Source organism: Eschscholzia californica, unplaced genomic scaffold, assembly GCF_041429995.1.
Source record: "Eschscholzia californica isolate CP2 unplaced genomic scaffold, dmEscCali1.0.p SCAF_1, whole genome shotgun sequence".
In the NCBI taxonomy this organism is placed as follows: Eukaryota; Viridiplantae; Streptophyta; class Magnoliopsida; order Ranunculales; family Papaveraceae; genus Eschscholzia; species Eschscholzia californica.
Genome location: NW_028238198.1, coordinates 46,409,012 through 46,433,519, shown reverse-complemented (window position 1 = coordinate 46,433,519; position 24,508 = coordinate 46,409,012). Strand labels below are relative to the sequence as shown.

Sequence of the window (24,508 nt, the reverse complement as noted above, 5' to 3'; positions counted from 1 at the left end):
CTTTTGAAGTGTCCCTCCTTCTTACAGTTAAAGCATCTGTACTTCTTATGTTTTGATTTAGACCGAGAATGACCCTTCCCATCGACCACACGCTGCGACCTTCCCCTTACAACCAAACCATCACCTGAGCTGCTTTCTTCCATTGACCTCCGTCTCAACTCCTTCAAGTTCAATGTTGCTTTAACATCCTCAAAGGTTGTAGTTGTTTTTCCAGACATAAAAAAAATAAACAAAGCTTTCATATGATGGTGGCAGGGATGTAAGCAATAGTACTGCCTTATCTTCTTCTTCGAATTTGACATCTATGTTTGCCAAATCTAAGAATACTCGATTGAGTTCATCCATATGGTCTTTCAACGATTCCCCTTCTAACATTTGTAAACTAAATAATATCTTCTTTAGATACAAGCGATTAGTTAGATATTTCGTCATATACCTTGTCTCCAGCTTACTCTATAGCCCATCGGCTGAAGTTTCCGTCGCTACTTCCCGCAAGACCTATTTGCTCAAACAGAGCAGAATCTGACCATGAGCTTTCTCCATGAGATCTTCCTTCTCTGCTTCTGAAAGTGATTCAGCGAGTGCAATCTTCCCATTCAACGTCTTCAGCAGACCCTGTTGAACTAATATTGCTCGCATCTTAATCTTCCAAAGATTAAAATCATTACTTCCATCGAACTTCTCTATCTCGTATTTCACCATCACAGAAACCTCAAAACCTCAGCTCTGATACCAGTTTGTTATGCCTAATCGGGGTTAATGTGAACAATACGAGTAATCCAAGACAAGTAATAGGAATAGTAAAGAACAATCAAGAACATAACACAGAGATTTACGTGGTTCGATTGGTGAGACCTACTGATATCCACTATGATAAGCAAACAACGACGCGATGATTTCCACTATGATAAGCAAACAAGTTTACACAAGAGATTCGTGAGATTATGCTACTGATATCTCCTTAGGGTTTAGTTTATATAACCACTAAACCCTAATCCCACTGCCTCATCGACTCTCTCTATACAACCGACATTATACACGGATACACTAATACTAATAACCGACATAAGCCTAGCTTCGCATTCCAGCTCTGTCTCGGAGTCCAGCTTTGCCTCAGAGCACTGCTTCGCATACCAGCTCTGTCTCAGTAATCAGCTCCGTTAATGGGTCCAAGCTTCAGTAGGTTGTACCGGGTTCGATATCAATCCATATTCGAGTCACTTCTAACAGCAACAATGGTGGTTAGATGAATAACTCCTTCTTCATTGACTATATTGATAGTTATGGGAATCAGCTCACTTTCTCCTCTCCACTTGATGTGGTAGAGTAAGAAAGCTTTGTGAGAAATTCCGCACCTTATTCAAGTCCCAAAGAGGGTTTATATAGAGTTCTAAGTTAGAGTCCAACCCTAATTAGATTCCTAAAAAGCCCTTTTGAATAAGATTAAGGAAATAGTGAAAAATAGAAATTAGTTTCTATTTTTCTCTTTTCCCTCTATTGTGGTCGCCCCCTTTAGGGTTCCTTGACCTGATCTGGTCGGCTCCTTATGGGCACCCCATATCATGTGGTTGGCTGCTCTCTTGGACCCAAATCATCCCTTTGGTGCCCCGGCCTAAAATCCCTTCTTTCGGGCCTTTCGTACTCTTTGCCCAAACTTTTTTTAGGCCTTTAGACATATCTCTATGGGGATTATCCATGTATACATGTGCAATCCCTCTAGTCATATCTTCCGATCAAGCCGACACTCTTTGTGTAACCCGTCGTCGGATCCAGACGAAGCTAGCCGCGAATCGCTTTCACGATTCGACAATCGTAGTTGGTTTCTATTTGAAGATTACGATCCCAAAATCATCTGGACTTGATGATCTTCTCATAAATTGTCCTTTCCGACAAATGATCGCACTGCATCCTTGGTCGAAGGACATCTCGTTCATCACATCCTTATGTGTTTCTTTTACAGGTATAACCAAGTTTAAAATCTTTCGGTATATGTTGTTAATTTAGCACCTTTAAGACATCTCAATTTAAGAACTAAACTCTTTTATTGATTCTCTGTAATACATAGTACAGTGATGATGTCTAACTAGAAAAACAAATTAATCTAGATTAGTGCCTAAAGAAGATTTTTTATCCCTTTCAGCATCCTTAAGAGTCTTGGCTTCTGCTCCATCTTGGATCTCTTCTCCTTTAGCCAAAGACTTAGTTTAATGTTGTTCCTTTACATTCATAATGATAGGGCATTAGGTATTTCATAGAATGGGAAAATTTTCAGTATTTGATAAATTAACCGCCAATACCTAAAGTGGAAGCTACTGTTCCATTCTTCGTGTCTTCCAAGAACTTAAGGCAATTTCTTGTCCAATGGATCTTGCCATCACAGTAGAAACATCTAGCATCAGAAAGGGAAACTTTCTTCTTAGATTTAGCATTCTTGTCTTTCCCTTTGAACGCAAGTTTCGTCTTCTGCCTTTTGTTCTCTTGAACCACAAGAATCTCATTCTTTGGTTCTACCTTTGCTATAAATTGCTCGGTTCCCTGAAGCATTGCATCAAGCTCCTCTAAGGGCTTATTCCATCCATTCATGTCGTAGTTCATCTGGAATAGATCGAACCCTTTACGAAGTGAACAAAGGATGATATCGTTAGTCGCTTCTAAGCTAATTGGATAACCTAGCTCTTCTAATTTCGCAATGAGTTCAATCATTTGCCGAACATGAGGGCATACTGGTTTTCCTTCCTCGAGGCGCAGTCTTACTAATTTCTTGGTGGTTTCATACCTCTCCATACTCGACAACCTTCGGATGAACTCCTCAAGTTGTCTGCTAATGGTGCGGCCTTCCATTTTGGGCCCGAAGGGCACGCCCCCTATGCTGGTTGGCCCATGGTCGTCCTATTATTTTATCTCGTTTGGCAACCAAAAGGTGTATGTAGTTTATCACTTTGTCTCTCCTGACGAGCAAAGAATTAGACAATAGCATACACTTCATTATATCACCTTCTGTCGTGACGATCACTCCTTACAAATAACTTTCGTTAATCTACTTAAGTACATTTATTGTTCGAATTCTGATTTTATTTTTTGTTGTTCCCCTTTATTAAGCAAACTTACTAGCTTGGTTATCAGAGTCTCTTCGGGTGGCACCACTCTAGTGTCCCCATCGATCTTATAGTAACGTGTTTTTTGTTTCTTGTTAGACAGGCTAAAGCCCAAAAATATTGCTAGAGCCTATAAAATAATTACGAGTAATAGTCTAACGTCCAGTTACACACCTGATTCCTTTGAGTGCTTGACCCTCGATTTCAGCCCCTTACACTTTTCTGCATTAATTTCTAGTATCGGAAAGGAGAGGGGGATTATTTCCGTTCTCTCTTGTTTGACTACAACGACGACCATCGTGATCATTTTGAACTCTTTCACTCTTGTCCCCTGCTTATTTTTCTCGACTTCTTTATTTTGCTTTTGTCGTAGCTTATCTATGGCCTCCATATTCTTATCGTTCTCGATAAACAGAGTATATTTACCTGCTAGAGTAGTGAATAGAATTGACAATGGATTGGAGGGATTCCCCCCTTTTTCTATTTCTTTGAAGTTTTTCAATTGGCTCATCTCTTCCTACAATTTTAGGAGAGAGATTTGCATGATAAACATGTATCTGCATCACACTTTTCTTTTCATCTTTTAGGCGCGTGATTTCTGTCGCTAAATCTTCTTCTGCAGACACGGTGAGCTCACGATAATTGGATCGTAAGTGATAGATTATGTGACGAATCTAGGGGTATAAGGTTCGATGCATCAAACGTTGAAGATTTTTGCTAGAGTTTGTCTTCATTCTAGCGCCGAACTGATGATGTCTAAAACATAATGATTTGGGGACATAACCTGCAAAAAAAGTTCATAAACCTCTCTGAACCTCAAGTCAGTAGGGTATTTTTGCAATAAAAAAATGAGGATTCATTTGAGTGTACAAAAAATATTCGGGGTATAAGACTTTTCTTTATGCCCCAAAGTCTTCAAAATCTGAGTTTGGAAGTTGAACCTTCGATGATTGGTTAAGGAGAACCTAATATATTTACATAGAATCGGTTGACTGACTAAGATGATCAATTGAGATGATCCGATAAAGAAGCACCACTTAGATAAAATCACGCTTTGATGACCGTGAAAAAAACTTACTTTAATTGCATATCTTTCAGATTTGATAGATGGTCCTCAATGATTTGCGGATCGTATAAGTGCTACCACTTACTAAATGATATTAATTGTAAGTGTTATATCTTTTGTTTTCCCTCGATTCTAAGTGTTCGCCTTTTGTTTTTATATTATTTCTAAATGTTATAAAAATTAGTAAGTATCTATTTTGGCCTTATAGTAGTTAAATATTAACATTTTCTACTAATTCACTAAGGTTTAGCTAAGGTTTATGAATACTTTGTGTCTAAAATATTAACCGTAAACAATTAAGAATAGAAGTAAAAAGAACTTTCATTGCATAATGGAGTTTGAGTTGTTCCATGATTAGTGAAGGAGGAGAGCTAAAAAAGTTTTAGGAGAAAAACTTAGGTGAATAATGAGTGATGTAGGGAGAGACTCCCGGCTAAAATCATAAAATGATTTTGTACGCATCAATTGTTTAAGATTTTCAGTTTAGCTATGATTATATTAGTCATTATCATATTAAGAGAAATATTAAAATGTCTTTTTAGTTGCACCTATTTTGCCACCACTTACAAGTGATTTTTACTTAATGAGTGAAAAAACAGATAACTTAAAATTGTCGGTCTACACTTATTAAGTGAAAGTGAAAAAAAATCAAACACCCTCTAAGTAGCGATGTTAACTGGGAAGGTTTGGGACGGGGTACCCCTTTCCCCAAGTCTGTCTCGTTAGTAAACGGATAAAAACGTACACGCCCCAATAGTTAATCGGGTGAGTATTTGATTACCATACCCGCCCCGATTAAAAGTTGCTTAACTGTTACCGACCCGCCCCACTTAGTTTACACATTAAACATAGTGGGGCGGGTCGGATTTAAACGTAATTTATTATTATTTTTTTCAAATAAGTTATTTTAAATCAAAATAATGTAAACTAAATATTAGAAGATTTTGATTTTATCTATAAATACTACAACTAATTACATAATATAAGATATGAAATAGTTAAATTGATAATACAAGATAAAAAGTTTTAGAAACATATTATATATAATGTATAACATAATTAATCTGGTGACAACAGTTGGTAGCCCAAGTGGTTCCAAGGTGTTGACATAAACTCCGAAAATTCCTGGAGGTTCCAGGTTCGAGGCACAGAGAAGGTGGAATCTTTGGTTATTTGCATTGAGATTATTAGGGTATAAATAATGTAGTTGGGCTTTAGGCCATAGTTTAGTTGGACTATAGATCCGCTCTTGTAAGAGTTTGTATGGGCAGTTATCGAGTTTATCACATCTTTGATGTATCAATGCCAAATGTAATGACTATCGTTGATCGTAATCAATTTTCAAAAAAAAAACTTAATTAATCTGGTGGGACAAGTTTTACTATCTTATCTCAAACCCTTCCCTAACCCAATACATGTTTTTATCTTTACACCTTCACTGACCCGATTAATAAACGGGTCGATAAAACCCGTTCCATCAAGGACAAATTTGGGCGGAAACCCGTTGGTTCGGTCCAAATTGCCACCCTACCTCGTAGAGCATCTTCAATGCAAAACTCAAAAAGAAAAAAACTCCAATTAACTTATGTGTCAAGTCTCAATTGAGTTTCTTTTTCCTATATGGCTGAATTGATTGTCTCTAACTTAAGTCCTTCTTCAATGCAACACTCAAAAATCTCTAATAGTTACACCTGTCACACATACATTTAATTGAAAAAGTGGTTGAGAAATAAAGGTTATTGGTCTGAAAATTAATTTGATGACTATGGCACTTATGATTCTCAAAAGAGATCTCAAAAATAGGATTTGTAATTGAGACATCTCAAAATTAAATGCTTCCACATCATCTTAAGATCTCAATTGAGTTTTGTATTGGAAAGGGGTTTTCTATTAAAAAAAAAAAGAACTCTAAAATCGTAGGTGCCACCACTTAAGATTACAAGATTGAGTCTTGCATTGACGATGATCTTAAATTAGAAATTACACCCAACACTAAGTATCTTTAGTTAAAAGTTTGGAGTAAAATGAGAGATTATAACCTTTTAATCTCTTTCTCTCTAACCATTTTCTCTCTCCACAGACGCTTCTCAACCCGCCAGTAGTTTGCCGGCGAAGGGAATCCCTTCGTCGGATTCCTCTATTTAGTGATGGCGGATAACCTTATTTAGTATAGATCAAACTTCTTGAGTGCCAACTGATTTGGAAAAAGCAAGCAAATATTGAAAGATATTTTGTAGAAGATGTTTTATGCTTTTCTAAGATCTTCTCCTTGAAACATCTTGTTCGAAATTAGGTAGTTCTTGAGAGATTAATTTTTGGGATACATGCAATTTAAGAAGATGCTAGAAGAAACAAGCAAATGACATGAGATCCAAATAAATGGTAATCAACATTAGATATGATGGATTCACATCATAAATCCATGAATTTACTATCAATTTTAGAGCACTACAGTGGCAAAAGGACATCGAGAAGACGAAAGGAATAATTTATCTTCGCTCAATAACTTAAGTCTGACAGTCTCGCACGCTCTTCATTTTTCTACTTGGTTCATCATTCCAACTCATGTATACATTATAATAACAAGAAGAAAGAGAAAGAGGATAGAAAAATGATGAACCAAGTAGAAAAATGAGTACGAATGATGAACCAAGTAGGAATGACGAACCAATAATATAGCGAACGAGAGAGGCAGAGAGACACATACAAAAATATAGACTATGAGATAGGAGAAAAAGAGTGAGAGAACAACAAAAAAGAGAGAGGGAAAGACTGTTGAAAAGAGAGAAGACAGATAAATGGAGGTGGTGGTGATGGAAGTAGAGTAGGAAGAAGAAAATAAGAAAAATTGATGACGGTGGTAGTCGGAATTTGGGTTGGAGAATAAGCATATGCATAATTTCGTTGGTGGTAAAAATGTATCATGTATCTTATGAGATTAGACAAGTAGCTTTGACGGGTCTAGATAAAAATAAGCGTATGTAAAATTTTATTGAAGATAAGTAATGAATTCTTCGTACATGTAGTGTGGAGCAAGGGCAGTTTTGTGATTAAGGGTATTTAGATGACCCATGTTTTAGGTGTTAGTTATCCCTTAAATCAAGGAGGAACTTAGCTCTAACTAATAATGGACTTACTAAAGGATGTGGGGTAGATTTTCTTAAGGGTTATTTCTCAAGTAGCCCCCAACTTTGTGACCAGCTTTCTGCCTATCCCCCTACTTTACTAAAAATTCGCAGATCTCGAGAGAGAGGAAAGTTTAATTTTTTGATAAAGTATGGGGCTAAGCAGGAAACTGGTCACAAAATTGGAGGCTATCTGAGAAATAACCTTTGTCTTAACAACGATGATGGGGGACTCCCTCGACATATTTCCAGGTGTACTCCCCCTTAGCTCGAGCTCGTTAAATCACGACCCAAGATAAAAACTTTGGAGTAAGAGCATCTCCAATGGGACACTCAATCTAGGTCGATGGAAAATGAATATCACTGCTGCCACATCACCGGTAAACTTTCTTTTGTCATGTTCCTTTGTAAATCTAGCATCCCCTTTGTTGAATTAGTAGGAAATTTGTGCCCACTTATCGAGGAGAAGGTATTGCGTATAAACCATAAAGACCTATGAGGATAAACATAAACAAGTCTCGAATTCCTAAAAGTAGTTTGTTTGTTCACTCCTATAATTGCCTGGTTGATGATGTTGTATCCTTGGAATTTACTTGGTTCAGTTAGATCACGGGTATATTCAGAAGATATGCAATTAATAATTCAAAAACTCGACTCCCAAAAATCTAATCAAACCCTGTAAATTTTTTTGACAGAGAAGCCATAAAGTTTAAGAATTTCGAAACACCCACAATTTCTCTTCTGGTTCTGGTTTTAGTTTTAGTTTTTTTTTTTTTGAGGTTGGAAGAGAGAAGTGAAAAACAGAGTAATCACCATCATTATAATTTCTTCCTCAGATATAATTAATGGCAACTAAGAGATCTTTAAGTTACTTGTTGAAAAATATTAGTAAGGGAAAAAGGAGTTTCAGTGCTCTTCCTCAGGGAAGCCCTTCTTCTTCTCAACATCTCATCAATCTTGAATATCAGTACAGTGCTCACAAGTTAGTCTCTCTCTCTCTCTAGATATTAATATCAACTTCATCATGTATTGATTACTTGATTATTTTGATATATTGATTATTGGGTTTATTCCTTTTCTTTTTTTTGTAATTCTTTATATTTTGGTACTATTACTTGGTTTTGTTATATCATACATTCTTTGTATATCAAAGGGTACGAGTCAAAACCTACTCTAGACCTAGACGAGTCACCCGTCTCTATTGTAAACCCAACTCTCTTTCTCTCTAATAAACTTTTTTCACTCTCCATGGGTCTTGATTAGGTCTGGGATAGGTATGCTTTTGTAGCGCCTTCTATCATTTTTCTTCTATGTTTTGGTATCTGTGATTTGTTTGTTTCTTCTGTTTCATGTGTTTGGTTTGTTTATTGGTTCCTCCTAACTTATGCCTTCAGGTAATATGTTAAGTTCCACCACTTTTGGAATTTGAGCAAGTTTGAGGGTTTGGGGAATAGGCTGATTTTTGTATTGATATGAGTCGGATACTCGAAAAAAATACTTCATTTAGACAATCCTTAAAGGCAACATCAAACTTAAATTGTTGATACATGTTTGAAAGATCCTCGCATTTTCGTCTTTGGTTATGTGTTCTGAATCGTATATTCTAAACTCGGTTCCAGATTTTGGTGAACTTCAGTAAAGGCAAACTCGGTAACACCATACTTTTGGAAAATGCATATGAAATTTTTTTGTCATTATTGCCGTTTTCCACAATTTCCTTAAATTTGGATTAGATATATGTCTCAGCTCAATGTTTATAACTTCATGAAACATCCCCCACGCTAAATGGTAAGCAGTTCCTAAAAACGGAGAATTTCTTATCTTGAATTGAAGTCTTTGAATTTCTACTAAACGATGCTATGGGCCTTTATGCTTTTCACGTCAGGCTAATGAAATCTGTTGCCTGACACCCCATTGTCAAAAAAATGTTGGTTGTAATTGTTTATTTGACCAATTCAGGAGTTCTCTTTCACATTCACCACTTAGAAGTTATCACTCAACTAGGTTGAGTCCGTGGGGGAGATAAGTTCGTAATTTGTCATTAAACTTGAGAAGTTGGTGCTTGCATTAAGGTGGACGTTATTGAATGAAATTTATACAAGATCATCTTTAGTTTGACATAGATCCTATAGTTTCTTTTTCCATCTTTTTAAATTGGAAAGTGTGCATGCTGCTGCCTGTTTCTTACACGGCTATCGAATTATCAGAGAACAGAAGTAATTAGCTTGTTTGGTTTGGTAAACTCTTATATTCGGTGGTAAGTTACTGCATTTCACCTGCTAATATATGTTGGAGTACTTTCTATGTGAGCCTCCAGTGACCTCTTATCCATAGGAAGCAACATAAATTTGGATACTGTACCAACAAAGTTCGAAATTTTCTATTGGACAGATTTGTTTCTTCCCTTATTATAAATTTTCTACTCAATGTTGATTGCCTCCTCTTCCATATACTTATTAGTATCTTCCAACTCATTCGTTTTTTTCAATCTGGACGTAATGCAGTTACCACCCGATCCCTGTGGTATTTTCACATGCAAAAGGATCATGTGTTTGGGATCCCGAAGGCAACAAATATCTTGATTTTCTTTCGGCATATTCTGCTGTCAATCAGGTTAAAATAGGCTTCTTTTAATACTTACTTTCTCATTTAAAGTTGAAAATATATCTGCAGTTTCATGTTTATTTCATGATTTTTGCTCTGCAGGGACATTGCCATCCAAAGGTCATGAAAGCATTAGTTGAGCAAGCAGAAAGGCTCACTCTCAGCTCGAGAGCATTCTATAATGATAAATTTCCAGTACTAGCAGAGCGTTTGACAAGCATGTTTGGCTATGAGATGGTTCTACCAATGAACACTGGGGCTGAAGGTGTAGAAACAGCACTGAAGCTAGCGAGAAAGTGGGGTTACGAGAAGAAAAATATTCCAAAGAATGAGGTAAGAAACATAAGCCATTTTAGTACCATACTAAAAGATCATATCCATTTCTAGTGGGTAGTAATTTCACCATGCTGCTTTTATGTATGGACCGTTATACTATGAGTTGCTGGATCTTGGTGAACGGATAATACAAAATTATCTTCTATTTTCTCTTTCACATTATTTCATGTAGCATTGCAGGTTTAGCTGAAGCTTTTTTACACCATCCATGATTTAGTTGCGGTAAACTGCTATATGTATGTGCATGTGTATGTGTGTGCCCGCTAACAACTCTCTAAAGTTTAATTAATTGAAAAGTTTGGTGATTCCTGACGTTGGTTTTTGAGGTTTAATAACTACATCTCTGGTTTAGTCAGGTTTAGTTGAACCTTTATCACATAATTTACTTGGTGCTTCTACGTTTCCGAATATTTAGTTACCTAATCTTGGTGCTTTATTAGTTGTAAGCACCAAATGGGCGTCCTAGATCGTCTGCAAGCCAATTCACCGCTCTATTTCTGACAAAAAAAATGTGCAGGCTATCATCGTCTCATGTTGCGGCTGCTTTCATGGACGAACATTGGGTGTTATTTCAATGAGCTGTGATAATGACGCAACTCATGGGTTTGGGCCTCTGTTGCCTGGGCATCTTAAAGTCGACTTTGGCGATGCACATGCACTTGAGGAAATCTTTAAAGGTATGAGTGGGACATAAAATCCGCCTTGGTGTTAATTATTCTTTTGTAGTTTATGTATATTTGGGATTCTTTGTTCGTTGACCTTAAATATCCATGTGAAAGAAATGTGTATGTCTGACATCCAAACGGATGTACTCTGTAGTAGTGGCCTGTGGGTTCCATGTATACCCTCAAAACCTATGTTGGAAAAGTCGGCAAGGGAGACTAGTCGGCGGACTTGGGACTAGGCATAGTCGCTACTAGTCGTATTTCCACGGGAGTAGTCGTAGAATATAAATATATAATTATATATAGGTATAAATATAAGTATTTGGTCTTAATGAAGTATAAACACTAAAAATTCATCCATAAGAAGCACACATATAATTATCAACAAGTTCTACAACATTAATGAAGTATAAAACACTAACAACTAACATTTATTTGAGTTTATAGAGAAAAAGAGTAGAATATGGGTTCTAAAAAGAAATAGTAAAAAAAGATTGAGAAGATGGAGAAACTTGGAATCTTGTTTGGAGAGCAAGAAAACTTCAAAATTACTTCAATCTGGTTATAATGATATTTGGAGGGGAGAGGAAGGGTGAAAAGCTGAATGAGCAAATCCTAAACCACCTTTGTCGATTTGAGCAAAAGAAAAAAAGGCTCAGCTAAATAATCCCGACTGGCCCGACTAGTCGACTTGGTCCTAGTCGGACCAAGTCGGGGATTTACTCGGAATTCCACGGGACTAGGGTTTTGGCTCCTAGTCGAGTCGGCAAGATGGGGACTGAGGAGTAGTCGGGGTGTACTCGGGGATTAATCCCGACTTTTTCTTCATAGCTCAAAACTATCCTTCTATACTTCTTTTTAGTTGTCCAATGGAATTAACGAGTGTTATATTTATGTGTTTGAGCCGATTTTCATTCCCTAGTTTTCATTTATGTAATTATTAAAACTGTTTATGGGTCAATTACCCTGCAAGTATATGACAATCTGTTGCTAACATAGTTTGTGTTGTCAGTTGTCCTGGCTTTCTCCCCCATTCAACTCTATCGTAGTTAGAAGTGTAGTATTGGTATTTCATTTTCTTGGAAAATTAATTAATTTTTTGTTTTTGTTGATGCAGAAAAAGGAGATCACATTGCTGGATTTTTGTTTGAACCTATTCAAGGAGAGGCCGGGGTATGTTTGCTTACTTATCCATTCTTCAAGAATTATTTTCAATCCATTTGTAAACAGAATTATTTCGAATCACCGGGTTGGGTTCTGATACTTTGTCGAAACCCAAGTTCTCTTATCAATTAATTTCAAAAATGTAATTTAAAATCAGAAATGTCGAATGTATCTTTTCACCAAATTCATGATGTCCAGAGTTGGAAATTAATCTACTGAGATTTATTGCCATAAGAATTTCTAAATGGTTGAACTGATGAATGATGGTTGAACCCTTGAAGTGTTCTATGCAGACAGAGTGTATTGTTTCCATCCTACCGTTATATGTCTTTCAATTCATACAAATTATGACGAATTGAGGATAATGCTTTTTACTGTTTATTCTAGGTTATAATTCCACCTGATGGCTATTTAAAGAAAGTTCGCGACCTATGCTCAAAATACAACGTTCTAATGATTGCGGATGAAATACAAACTGGTATAGCACGGACGGGAAAAGTGCTAGCATGTGAATGGGAAAATATCAGGCCAGATGTGGTGGTAAGAAGTTGTTCCATTTTATTTATTACTGGAACAACTATTTTACATTACTAGTTTCATTTGATTAACTGCTTCCCTTTTGATAGGCATTTACATGAACGAACATATCATAACGGCCTATCTTTTTTGCTCATTTTGTTTCCTTAATTCTTGCTGATATCTGTTTCCTGTTGTTTGGATTTTGTATTAAATTCTAGGTTTTATATTTAGTTTGGTAAGGTCTCATAGGCACAGGTTCATTCCTACGATCAACTTGGCTACTTTCAATTTACCATGTTTAGTGTTATTAAATTTCGGTGGTTTAGAGCTGAATTTGAAGCCATTTTTTTTTTGTTGTTGAACAATTTGAAGCCATATTGGATGTCTAATAAATCCGTCTCCGTGAAATATTCAGATACTAGGGAAAGCACTAGGTGCTGGAGTCATACCAGTGAGTGCTGTTCTTGCAGACAAGGATGTAATGCTATGCATAAAGCCAGGAGAACATGGAAGGTTGCCTTCTTAAATCAATTATTTTGAAGCTCTCAAATCAATTTTAGACGATTTTTTCGTTCAAATATGCTTCTAGCAAGCTGCTTATAAAACCCACTTTATCTAAAGAAATTTTGTCTTCCGCTCATGCATAGTTTCTGATTTGATTATTTTCAGCACCTTTGGTGGAAATCCTTTGGCAAGTGCAGTTGCTATTGCCTCACTGGATGTCATCAGAGATGAAGGTCTTACCGAAAGGTATGATATCTATGTATCATTAGGAACTTATTAGTATCTGAATTTTGCTGCTGTTTCCTTCGGAACATTGCTGCTTCTTGCTTGATTTCTTGTGCCAACTGAAATATTTATAACTTATTAGTATCTGAATTTTCAGCCTCTAAAACGTAAATTAGAGCTGGTCTTAGCCTTAATGAACCCTAATTACAGTTTATACTATAAGCTGAAACCATTCCTTTGTACCTAGGATTACATAAGATGCAACTTAAGATTATATAGAGGAGAAACCAGCATATGTAAATGGCGACCTGTAAACATATTACTTACCTTTAGACATGTTCATAACTTCTACAAAGATGTACATGTGAAAATTATGCTTTCCTTTGAACTGAAATATTTCCATTTCCATGCCTACCGAAATTTCCATCGAAACCGATATTGTACTAAATTTCTCTTAACAATGGTTTGTCAAGAAAATAATTTCGGAATATTCGGTCGAAGTATTTCCATTTACATGCCTACCGAAATTTCCATCGCAACCAAATTTTCATTCCTTGGATGGAGGGAGAGGTTTAGATAGGATTTCGGGCTAAAAGAGATGCCAATCCAGAAGTTTTTAGAAGGTTTTTGACGATTATTGATCAAAAGCAATTAAAACACCTACACTTGCCTTTATTTAATAGAATGCCACTGCTATGGTGCATGAGGGACTTAGTACTTGATGTACCTTACACCATTTAAACTATAAACGCATGGTCTTAAGCTTTAATCACACACTAATTGGGATTATAACTAATCTGGTTTTAGCAGAGTAAACATGATTTGTTGTTAAGACCATTGTAACAGATGCCGCTTTCCAATGGAAGTTGTGTTACTTCATTCAGTTCTCACTTTTTGTAGCTTCCACTGAGTTAATCCCCCTCATGCAGCTTAAACTATGTTCTCACTTGAAAGCTGAAGTGAAATAACTTTCAAACGTACTTCACGGGGTTATGATTCTGATGTAGATTGTTGCTGAAGCGTAAAAGTAATGGAATCCACCATTGTTAATAAACTAAACTAACGAAATAAAACTGATAAAATAACGATAAACAATAAACTTGATTAATAACTTGAATAATAATAAACTTGGTTGATAATATTCTCTGATCTGGTTAACAAAGACAGACTAGACTTCTCTTATATAGAGATTGTACTTTCCTAGATAGACTCAAATAAGGAAATAAGATAACTACTAATAATACTTTCCTTGATTGCTAAGACTCATAATTATGGAAACCCTAAATACTTAATTATAGAAACTACGCTAATGTAGCTTCTTGACCGTGAGGCCCACTATCACCATGGCCGTGAGGCCCAATAGGAAGATGGTCTCCATCATACTCCCCCGCTGCGGAACAACTTGCCCCCAAGTTGGTGTTGTCATAAAGCGGATCGTCCAAGTAATGAGGATATATATCAGCGATGTTGAAGGTAACTTCGGCGACGAGTTTGAAGGCAATCCTTAGTTCCCACTTTTCACGAAAATTGACGAAAATCCGAAGAAGAAAAATATTGACAATATCACCAATTATAATGTGAAACATATATTGCCAAGATACTCAAAAAAGCAATACCAACATAGATACGTCTAGTAAATTGCGACATCGCCCGTCGTCTTTTAGTTTGACGAAAGAGGTCACATATACAACCTGTCTTGTTCTTGGAAAAACAATGGATGGCCATGAAGATTCGTTTGTATGATTCTTTGAAGTTGAAAGCCATGAAGAAATCAATAGAGGAGAAATTATTTTATGATTCGACACAACTAATTCGTCTCCCGGAATCATATATGGATCAAACAACTTATTCGAGCTTGTGTTAGTCAGTTGAATTTCTTCTTCTTGATCTGTCTCATCGAAATTTTCTTCCTCCATTATTGAAAAACTAGGATTTATTTTATCAAGAAAATCTCCTTCAACAGTATCGACCATGGTAGTCGAAAGAATTTCGGATAATTCACTTTGTTCTTCTTTTTCCTCAGTTATTGAGAAAATTTTGTTCTTTTTGTCAAGAACTTCTTCTTCAATACTATCGAACACGGTGACCGAAGTAACATTGGAAAACTGTCTACTTGATTCAATCTTTGTCTCCACATATGAAAAATATTCATCTAAAGGAAGAAAAACATACCTGAAGATGCTTTTCAATGTAGTCCAATCGTCTACGAATTTTTTCCCTTGATTAATGAGTCCCCATTGCATTGCATTGAATTGTTCATAGATTCTTTCGGACATATGTTGTTCGATGAGAAAAACCTTATCTTCGTCGTGGATATCTTGGTTTATGAACCAATCTTCCATATGTTTAATCCAAAAATTTATATGATATTGACCGTCGAATAGAGGAATTTTAGAAACGGTATTAATTTTTTCTGGATATTTTCGATCAACATAAAATTGTTTTGAATCTCGAAAGGGATCCCAATCTAAAGGTGGAAAGATTTTCCAGCACTCAAGGAGAGATGTATCCATGAAAAAAATTTCATCTTTTGTTCCCAGATTTTTCAAGCTCTGAATACCAGCTGATGTAGAGTGTTGCGGAAGCGTAAAAGTAATGGAATCCACCATTGTTAATAAACTAAACTAACGAAATAAAACTGATAAAATAACGATAAACAATAAACTTGATTAATAACTTGAATAATAATAAACTTGGTTGATAATATTCTCTGATCTGGTTAACAAAGACAGACTAGACTTCTCTTATATAGAGATTGTACTTTCCTAAATAGACTCAAATAAGGAAATAAGATAACTACTAATAATACTTTCCTTGATTGCTAAGACTCATAATTATGGAAACCCTAAATACTTAATTATAGAAACTACGCTAATGTAGCTTCTTGACCGTGAGGCCCACTATCACCATGGCCGTGAGGCCCAATAGGAAGATGGTCTCCATCAGATTCGGTACCGTCAAAATTGTACTTTTAAGTTGTCATACATTTTCTTCCAAAAGCACTAAAGAAAGAAATTCCTTAGCTCTTTGTAGTTTCTCGTGTTCCTCCAAATCTCGGTGCATAATCGAACTTCTAGACTTTCTAGATAAGTTAAAAATTATTTACAGGTCAAGACTTGACTAGTTAATTTAAATGCACTTTGATTTGATTATTGTAATTTCCTTTACTTTTCGCAGGGCTTGTAAAATGGGACAGGAATTTAGGCATCAACTGATGGAAGTTCAGAAGAAATTTCCTCAAATAATAAAGGAAGTAAGAGGAAGAGGTTTGCTCAATGCAGTGGAGCTTAATAACAAGGCGTTGTCCCCTGCTTCTGCTTACGATATTTGTCTCCAGTTGAAGGATAGAGGAATCCTCGCTAAGCCAACTCACGATACTATTATCCGTTTAGCTCCTCCACTCTGCATTAGGTAAGTCAGAAATTCTTAGTATTATTTTATTTTTCCGGCTTATTTGAAGATCCATCCATTTCTTTTCTCAAAAAGTTTCGATGAAACACTCTATGGTGATAATTTGCCGAGGATTGGAATACCTTCGCGCAACTAATTGAGGTTAAATTCTAATGAGTAATAAATAGGGAGTCCTAATTTGTCGGTGCTCTCTTGACAAGTCATGAACTTATTAAGATTTAGAAGGATAATTATTGAACTTGACTCTAAACTCATTAAGGTAAAAAGTTTGTTAGCTGAAATTATGGTATAGTTTGATGCCAATATGGTTGGTGTAAACTCATAGTCCAAGTTTCGACATCAACATCTAAAAGTAAGTAAAGATAATATAATTAAGCGACTAAATTCACCTCAAATGGGCGTTGGCTAGTTGTGCTCTGTTCACATCAAAAGTTCATATTCTCTCACAAGTGATAGCCTTATAAAGTATGTTTACATTTGAAATCATGAACAAGGCTTTCGCTTCTTGCATCTATGTCCTTTCTGTGCGAATAGTCCCACATGGAAAGGGGTATTTTAGTAACTAAGAATATAATGTCTAGGTCTTCTCCATTCGTCGCCAATTAGTCTCAAGTTGGATGACCACAAACATAAGAACAACCTATCTCATTTCTTTGTGAGTTTCTTTATTCTGGTGCTGCAGATGGTATGATTTGGCATTAGAGAGTTGGGAGGACTTATTTAGTAATTTTCTTCGTTCATCATTTTATAACCCTAAGCTATTAAATCTTTAACCTATTTCTCTTGCTTCCCTTTTGTAGTTGTGATGAACTTGAGGAAGCTTCCAAGGCATTGTCTGATGTTCTTGAGCTCGATCTTCCGAAGTTGCAGAAACAAAAGCAGAAGCCAGAAACAAACCATTCACCAGCTTCTCAAGTCTGTGATCGCTGCGGCCGAACCACTTACTGATTACCACAGATACAATCTTAAGATAAATATCTTCAGAGTAGTCATTTTATCTTCGATAGCAAATAAAACCTAAATTCTGTAACTCAGAGCCATTATACTTTTACCTTTTTCCTTTCGCATGTACGGATCTAGGGGACACAAATACTTCCACATTTTCTTTAATAATATGCTTCTAATCGTTTCTAGACAACTTTTGTTCTGAGTGTATGGAAGTAGAAAGAGAGGCATAAACATGAGCAAGGCCTATTCAGTTAGTAATCAGATGATAGTCAGACCTCGATGCTATTAGAGATCCACTTTGTCGTGGTGTAGGTGTACCATATTCTTGAAATAGATTATTCAGAGGCACTGTCTGTCTCGAGAATATTGTAACCCAAGCATGTAATCAATTGATTTTGAGCTGAAAATGTAGGCACATCGTAAGGTAGCAGGGTAGAAAGTAAATTTCCAAAAAGTGCATTTGACTTAAGCCGATGTCTTGAATCCATTGATCTTGTTCGGTTAGAGACTGAAACACTCTCTCTTCATAAATTTCTTTGCCCAAACGGCCAAACCACAAACTTAGGGCATTCTACATCTATGTTGAACTTCCCGAACATTTCGTATGCGTAAAAGTGGCTGCGGATGGAATCAGAGTAACATCGAGGAAGCCTAGTCTCTCACCACCAAAGTAAATCTTTTTTCCAATCTCTCCTAATACCTTGAAGTTTTCTATGAAGTTCTAGCTTCTCCTCTTCAGTTGTAAAATGAATTCATAGAGCCTTTCAGGTTGTGGAAGAATTTGGGCTACAACCTCATTTTCCATGCACCTCTTACCCCACTCCACCATTTGTGGGGTTTCTGCTTCTACACTGAAGTTCCCAAACATCTCAAATACATAAAACCAACTATAGAAAGGGACTAGAGCAACATCCACAAACCCCATCTCCTCACCACCAAAGTAGGGCTTCTCCCCTAGCTCTTGTTGCAACACCTTTAAAACTTCTATGAACTCTTCTTTAGCCTTCACTTGCTCTTCTCCTTCACTCATCCACACTTTCTTCCCCGTCTCTTCATAGGCCTATATTCAAAAATTAGATAAATCAATATCAAAGTAAACTAGAAATTAATTTGGTGAATCTAGCTACTATAACAACAATCGTGTTGAGTCTACATGGAGACTAGTCCGGGTTGGAATGTCGGGTGTTTTCAACTGAGCATTTATAGAAATCAAAATGTTTATCATATGGGTGGTGGGAAGTTCTAAAACCGCCTCTTGTTATAATCAATTATTTTTCATCCTCTTTTAAATAAAAATGGATAAATTGTAGGTGCCAGATACGCATGAAGGCCCTTCTGCTCGAGCTCAATGTGTTGGGTGGTCTTGCGCTTCTCTCAGCCCAAAAGCTAGTTCAAGAGGTAATGGTTTTACCACATATATAAAGTCACACCTGCTCCTTCCACAACTAATGTGAGATTATTCCAACAATCTCCCTAACTTCAATAGTTATTGGACCTTAGGCTTCTCTCACCCTCAAAGCTAGCTCAAGAGGTATACCAGTGTTAGGTGGTCTAGGGCTTCTCTCACCCCAAAAGCTCGTTCAAGAGGTAAGGGTTTTCCCACATTTATAAACTCACCCCCACCCATTCCACAACCAATGTGGATTATTCCAACACAATGTTGGTCAGAATTCAATATTTTCATACTAAATATAATTGAGAAAGGATCAAATAGCCCTCATCTCAATGACTTGCACTGGTGTCTGGATCTCAGTTTCTTGAAAGTTAGGTTTTTCACGCCCAAATAACGCCAGTAAAGGAATATAAGAAAATCTGACTTATGAGAGTGGTAACCGAGCTTAGAATTTGACTCTATGTCTTCAAGCCATACATTACATCTCCGTATCTTTGCTTACATTTCCTAGATTGTGTCTTCCACGATCCAGCGATTGATGTTGTATAGAAGACAACACCTTACATTTCCTAGATTGTGTCTTGCACGATCCAGCGGTTGATGTTTTATATATGTTTTATAGAAGACAATACTTTAACTCTATACGCTCCAACAAGCATAACATATTATTACTTTGGATCCACAAGACTCAAAATGACTCTCCAAAACTTACGTAATATTGTCCAGAAAGCTCTACAAAGATCTATACCAAAATTATAAGACGTTGCGGCTGGGTTTATATAGACTGAGTTTATAGTGACTCCACATATCCCACAATCGGCCTCTTCAACTGATGCAGGGGCACCCGGCGTGGAGACTATTTCCATGACCAAACCAGGTCATGGGCCAACCGGTCATGGAGAGTAGTTTTAGGAAGTCCCAATTTTAGTATGATTATTAGAGAATTTAGGTTTAGGAAATTATGTTATTTTAGTATTTCCAATAATTGGAAAGGTCCAGATTTGAGTCTAGTTATTTAGGCAGTTGCAGTATTTTAATTATTTAGGAAAGTCTAATTCAAGTCTATCTAGGAAAGTCCAGTATCCTATAAAAGGATATCTAGTTTGTCCATTATTCTCAGATTGAGAGAAAAACCCCTTTGAAGTTTTAATAAAGTTGAGTATTTAGAGTTATTTAATCTTTATTTTATCATTCTTATTTAGTTTATTCATCTCCTTTAAATTCCGCTGCGTTTCTACATCAAGTGGTATTCAGAGCCATAATTTTTTTTCCCTCTTCTTCACTTTTATCACAATGGTTAATACTACTATCACCGCTACACCAGTTAGGGAGAAAACACCAACCTTTGCATCTGAATGGGACAACATTAAGGAAGGACTATCTGCAGGTAAAAAGTTGGAAGAAGGTTTCAATGAGTACAAAAAGGAAACAACAGAAAAATTCGATAAAATCGATCAACGATTCGATCAACTCAACGACTCCATCAACATCATCTCCAAACAACTCGAAGGTATGTGTAAAAACCAAACTCCACCTCCCACCACTATCACAACTCAACAACCCTCACAACTACCGACTACCACCAACACCACCCGATTTCCACCTCTCGGTTTTCCTCCCGAGCCCACGACACCACTCTTTGGTCACACCATTAGCAACCCCCCTCCGGTTATTACACCACCCTTCATCACATCTTATTCACAAAACACACCTTTCCAAACACCTACGTACCCCTCCTATACCCACACGTCTACACCACCATCGTTCTCCTTCCCCGAGCCAACTACAACACCACATCGACCACCACACGAAACCCACTTCTCAGCCGACCACCATCTCCTCACCAACTCCCAAACCAACATCCGAAACAGTGCCAACCAACCCCAACCAATCGCCCCTTTAGGAACCATTACAACCTACCAAGATCCCCGTCTTCTTTACCCGTACACCCGATACACTCCAAACCCTATTAACCAAACCGAAACCCACTCACACTATCAACCTCATCACACCCACCACAACCTCCAAACCGAACCACGATACACCCCCACAGTTCATGATCCGGTTACACCACCTATACACCACCGCCGTCCACATGAACCCGAGACGCCCATCACCCTTCCTCAACAACCCGACCACACCACACACCCACGTCACCGAGAACAACTCCATCCATTAACCCGAAACCGAGAACCCAACTTCACCCATACCCAAACCCGAGAACCTACCACACCTATCAACCGTCCAATCAACCTACTCCAACGACCACCCTTAGTTTTCCAACCCACTCAAACCGAACGTGAACACCACATTCCACCAACCAAAACCGAATGTCCAAACCCTAGTTCATCGTACCGTATTCGAATGGAAGTACCATCATATGATGGTTCGATAAATATTGAAGATTTCTTGGATTACGTCTCACGACTCGAGATTTTTTTTTGATGTTATGCAAGTGGAAGGTCCTGAACAGGTACGTTGTGTTACTGGTTACTTATCTAAAACTGCTCTTACTTGGTGGAAACAGGAATCCGAAAATCGTCGTTTATTACACCTACCTCCTATTTCTTCTTGGTTAGAATTGAAATCATTAATGTTCTCACGATTCCTCCCTCCGGATTATGAGAACCAATTGTGCGTTGATTATTTACGTTGCCGTCAAGGAAGATGTTCAGTTGAGGAATATGCTTCGGAATTTCAACGACTAATTACAAGACTTAATCTCCCAGATTCAGAGTCAATGAAAGTAGAAAAATTCAAAGACGGACTTCGGAATGATATTAAAGATTTGGTTAATCTAAGGTCTTTTAATTCGGTCTCTGAATGTATCAGTGTAGCTCGGTCTTTTGAATCAGATTCACGTTCCATCTTCCGGGGACACAGTACGAGAAGTCAAGCAGTTCGAACTCTACCGGATGAATTAGATCAATCAAACCAATCGGAGGAGGGTACTAAATCTGTAGCCGATAATCCTTATAAAAAACCTCCACCAGTTAAGTGTTATCGTTGTTTTGAAACAGGACACTATTCTAATGCTTGCCTCTCTTGCGGTAAAGCAAATATTGTAGAGAAGAAATCAGATTCAGATGAAGATCAATTGGAACGTATTAACACTATTCCAGACAACGGTGATCGAGTTATGTTACTCACTCGGAGAGTACTTTTTACACCTTTCGAGAGGAATTTATCTCAACGAAAGAATTTGTTCGTTACACGGGGAACAATACTGAATAAAGTATGTACTATTGTGATTGACAATGGTTGTGTAGAGAATTTAATTTCTACAAAGCTTGTCAACTTCTTGGGTATTACTACAATGATTAAGTCAAACCCGTATAAAACCGCTTGGATTCAGTCGGGTACTATTACACGGGTTGATCACATGTGTACTATTAATCTTTCTATTGGTTCTTCTTATTTGTCTACAGTTAATTGTGATGTCACAGATATGGATTTATGCCACATCATATTGGGACGACCATGGCAATCCGATGTTGATGTCACTTACCGTGGTCGTTTGAATGTTTATGAATTTCCATGGAAGAAGAAGATCGTGACGTTATTACCAATTGAAGATGGATCAGAGGAACTACATTCTCTTCAAAAAAGGTTCGGGACGAACCTCTTGGAAGAAGGGGATGCTGATGCAGGGGCACCCGGCGTGGAGACTATTTCCATGACCAAACCGGGTCATGGGCCAACCGGCCATGGAGAGTAGTTTTAGGAAGTCCCAATTTTAGTATGATTATTAGAGAATTTAGGTTTAGGAAATTATGTTATTTTAGTATTTCCAATAATTGGAAAGGTCCAGATTTGAGTCTAGTTATTTAGGCAGTTGCAGTATTTTAATTATTTAGGAAAGTCTAATTCAAGTCTATCTAGGAAAGTCCAGTATCCTATAAAAGGATATCTAGTTTGTCCATTATTCTCAGATTGAGAGAAAAACCCCCCTTTGAAGTTTTAATAAAGTTGAGTATTTAGAGTTATTTAATCTTTATTTTATCATTCTTATTTAGTTTATTCATCTCCTTTAAATTCCGCTGCGTTTCTACATCATCAACCAAGTGGTCACTCTCCATTTAAAATTGTGGCTCACCACACTCTGTGTCCCCTCACAAGTAACTATTGAATCATTTCCAGCACGATCTACATCTAAATAACTCAAGGGTTGTTTTCTGCTAAGTTTATGGTCATCCAACTCAAAACCAATTGATAATGAGGGAAGAAGATCTAGACATTATATTTTTGGTTAGTAGATCACATTTCTCCCACGTGAGACTATTCTCACCAGTATCTTATAAGATCGATGTTCTTGGCACGGGGTAGTAGTTTCACTTAAAATCTATTATATCTGTAACTTGAACTTAGTATGAGTTTGCCACCTCTATAAACTTGAACATTCTTTTGGAGGACAAGGATGATACTATGTCCTTCTTGTAAAATCTCTAAGTCGTGCGAAGACTACTTTGGTAGAGTGATAATACATATGTCCTTCCATTGGAGAGACTGGCATTCGAATCTTACCATTTTGCGGAAAAAAAATCATATACATTTCTTACTCTAATGAGGATTCACGAAAATAATAACAAAATTTGGTTCTTTCTTAGTATACTAGCAATTTAACTACAAGAAGATTAAAAAAACAAACACAGAACAAAAGTTCAAGAACAAGAAGAATATAAAACTAGTGCTGCATCTTATTACCTTATTGTTGATGTACTCTGCCCAAAACCTAGCTTTGGCTCTCTGGTCAGGATCACTTGACAACAGAGGAGATTTATCTTTGCAAACATCTTCAATATATTCAAGTATTATAAGAGATTCTGAGATGGGTTTTCCATTATGTATCAAAATAGGGATCTTTTTGTGAACTGGGTTCAACTCCAAAACCATAGGAATCAAATTTTCTTGCTTAAATTCATATTTGATACCTTTGATTGCCAAAGCAATTCTAACCCTCATTACAAAAGGGCTAGCCCAGTGACCCAACAGGACTACTTCATTATCTTCCATTCTGAATTCGGGGAATGAAGAATTAACTTAAAAAACTAAAAGGGTTTTTATTGAAATCAACTTCAGGCTAGGTCAATAAAGGAATCTTCTTATAAATTACTTATTTCATTGACTTTCACTCACAAGCTAAAGTGATGGTGTCATTGCTTGCATCATCTTGGCATTTAGTGTGTCAGACTGGCGCAAAAGGTTCTGTTATTGCCACATATACCGTAAACCAAAATAATAGTTTTTTTTTGGTTGGAATCCTAAATAATAAATTAGTTTCCTCAACAAAAAAAAAAATTTAATTAGTTAAATCAAATAAAACTTAGGAAGTTAAACCAATGTGAATATGACACATATCACAAGGGCGGATTCCACAAAAATATTAGGATTTTCATCATCAAAGTTCAAAAATAGAGTTTAGGGTTGAGAAGCACCTAAAAAAAATGAAATAA

At 36.8% G+C, this 24,508-nt stretch overlaps 2 protein-coding genes across 2 annotated transcripts; one reads left to right on the top strand and one right to left on the bottom strand.

The window, feature by feature from the left end:
* Positions 1-7,654: 7,654 nt before the first annotated feature.
* Positions 7,655-17,852, top strand: DELTA-OAT (ornithine-delta-aminotransferase). Its single transcript, XM_086653800.1, has 10 exons — positions 7,655-8,268; positions 9,791-9,899; positions 9,993-10,223; positions 10,744-10,903; positions 12,009-12,064; positions 12,443-12,595; positions 12,990-13,087; positions 13,244-13,324; positions 16,481-16,714; positions 17,515-17,852. The coding sequence occupies exons 1-10, from the start codon at positions 8,132-8,134 to the stop codon at positions 17,660-17,662; spliced, it is 1,407 nt and encodes a 468-aa protein (XP_086509926.1). The 5' UTR covers positions 7,655-8,131; the 3' UTR covers positions 17,663-17,852.
* On the bottom strand, positions 17,062-24,133 carry LOC147567184 (putative glutathione S-transferase parA). Its single transcript, XM_086653801.1, has 2 exons — positions 23,760-24,133; positions 17,062-18,722 (listed from the first exon to the last, which is right to left on the bottom strand). The coding sequence occupies exons 1-2, from the start codon at positions 24,066-24,068 to the stop codon at positions 18,384-18,386; spliced, it is 648 nt and encodes a 215-aa protein (XP_086509927.1). The 5' UTR covers positions 24,069-24,133; the 3' UTR covers positions 17,062-18,383.
* Between the last annotated feature and the right edge of the window lie 375 nt (positions 24,134-24,508).

Coding starts and splice junctions, on each gene's coding strand:
- LOC147567184 (XM_086653801.1), bottom strand. CDS start 24,068: ATGGAAGATAATGAAGTAGTCCTGTTGGGTCACTGGGCTAGCCCTTTT. Junction 18,723..23,759: donor CAGAGTACATCAACAATAAG/GTAATAAGATGC, acceptor TTTTGAATATAG/GCCTATGAAGAGACGGGGAA.
- DELTA-OAT (XM_086653800.1), top strand. CDS start 8,132: ATGGCAACTAAGAGATCTTTAAGTTACTTGTTGAAAAATATTAGTAAG. Junction 13,088..13,243: donor AAGCCAGGAGAACATGGAAG/GTTGCCTTCTTA, acceptor GATTATTTTCAG/CACCTTTGGTGGAAATCCTT. Junction 13,325..16,480: donor GATGAAGGTCTTACCGAAAG/GTATGATATCTA, acceptor TACTTTTCGCAG/GGCTTGTAAAATGGGACAGG.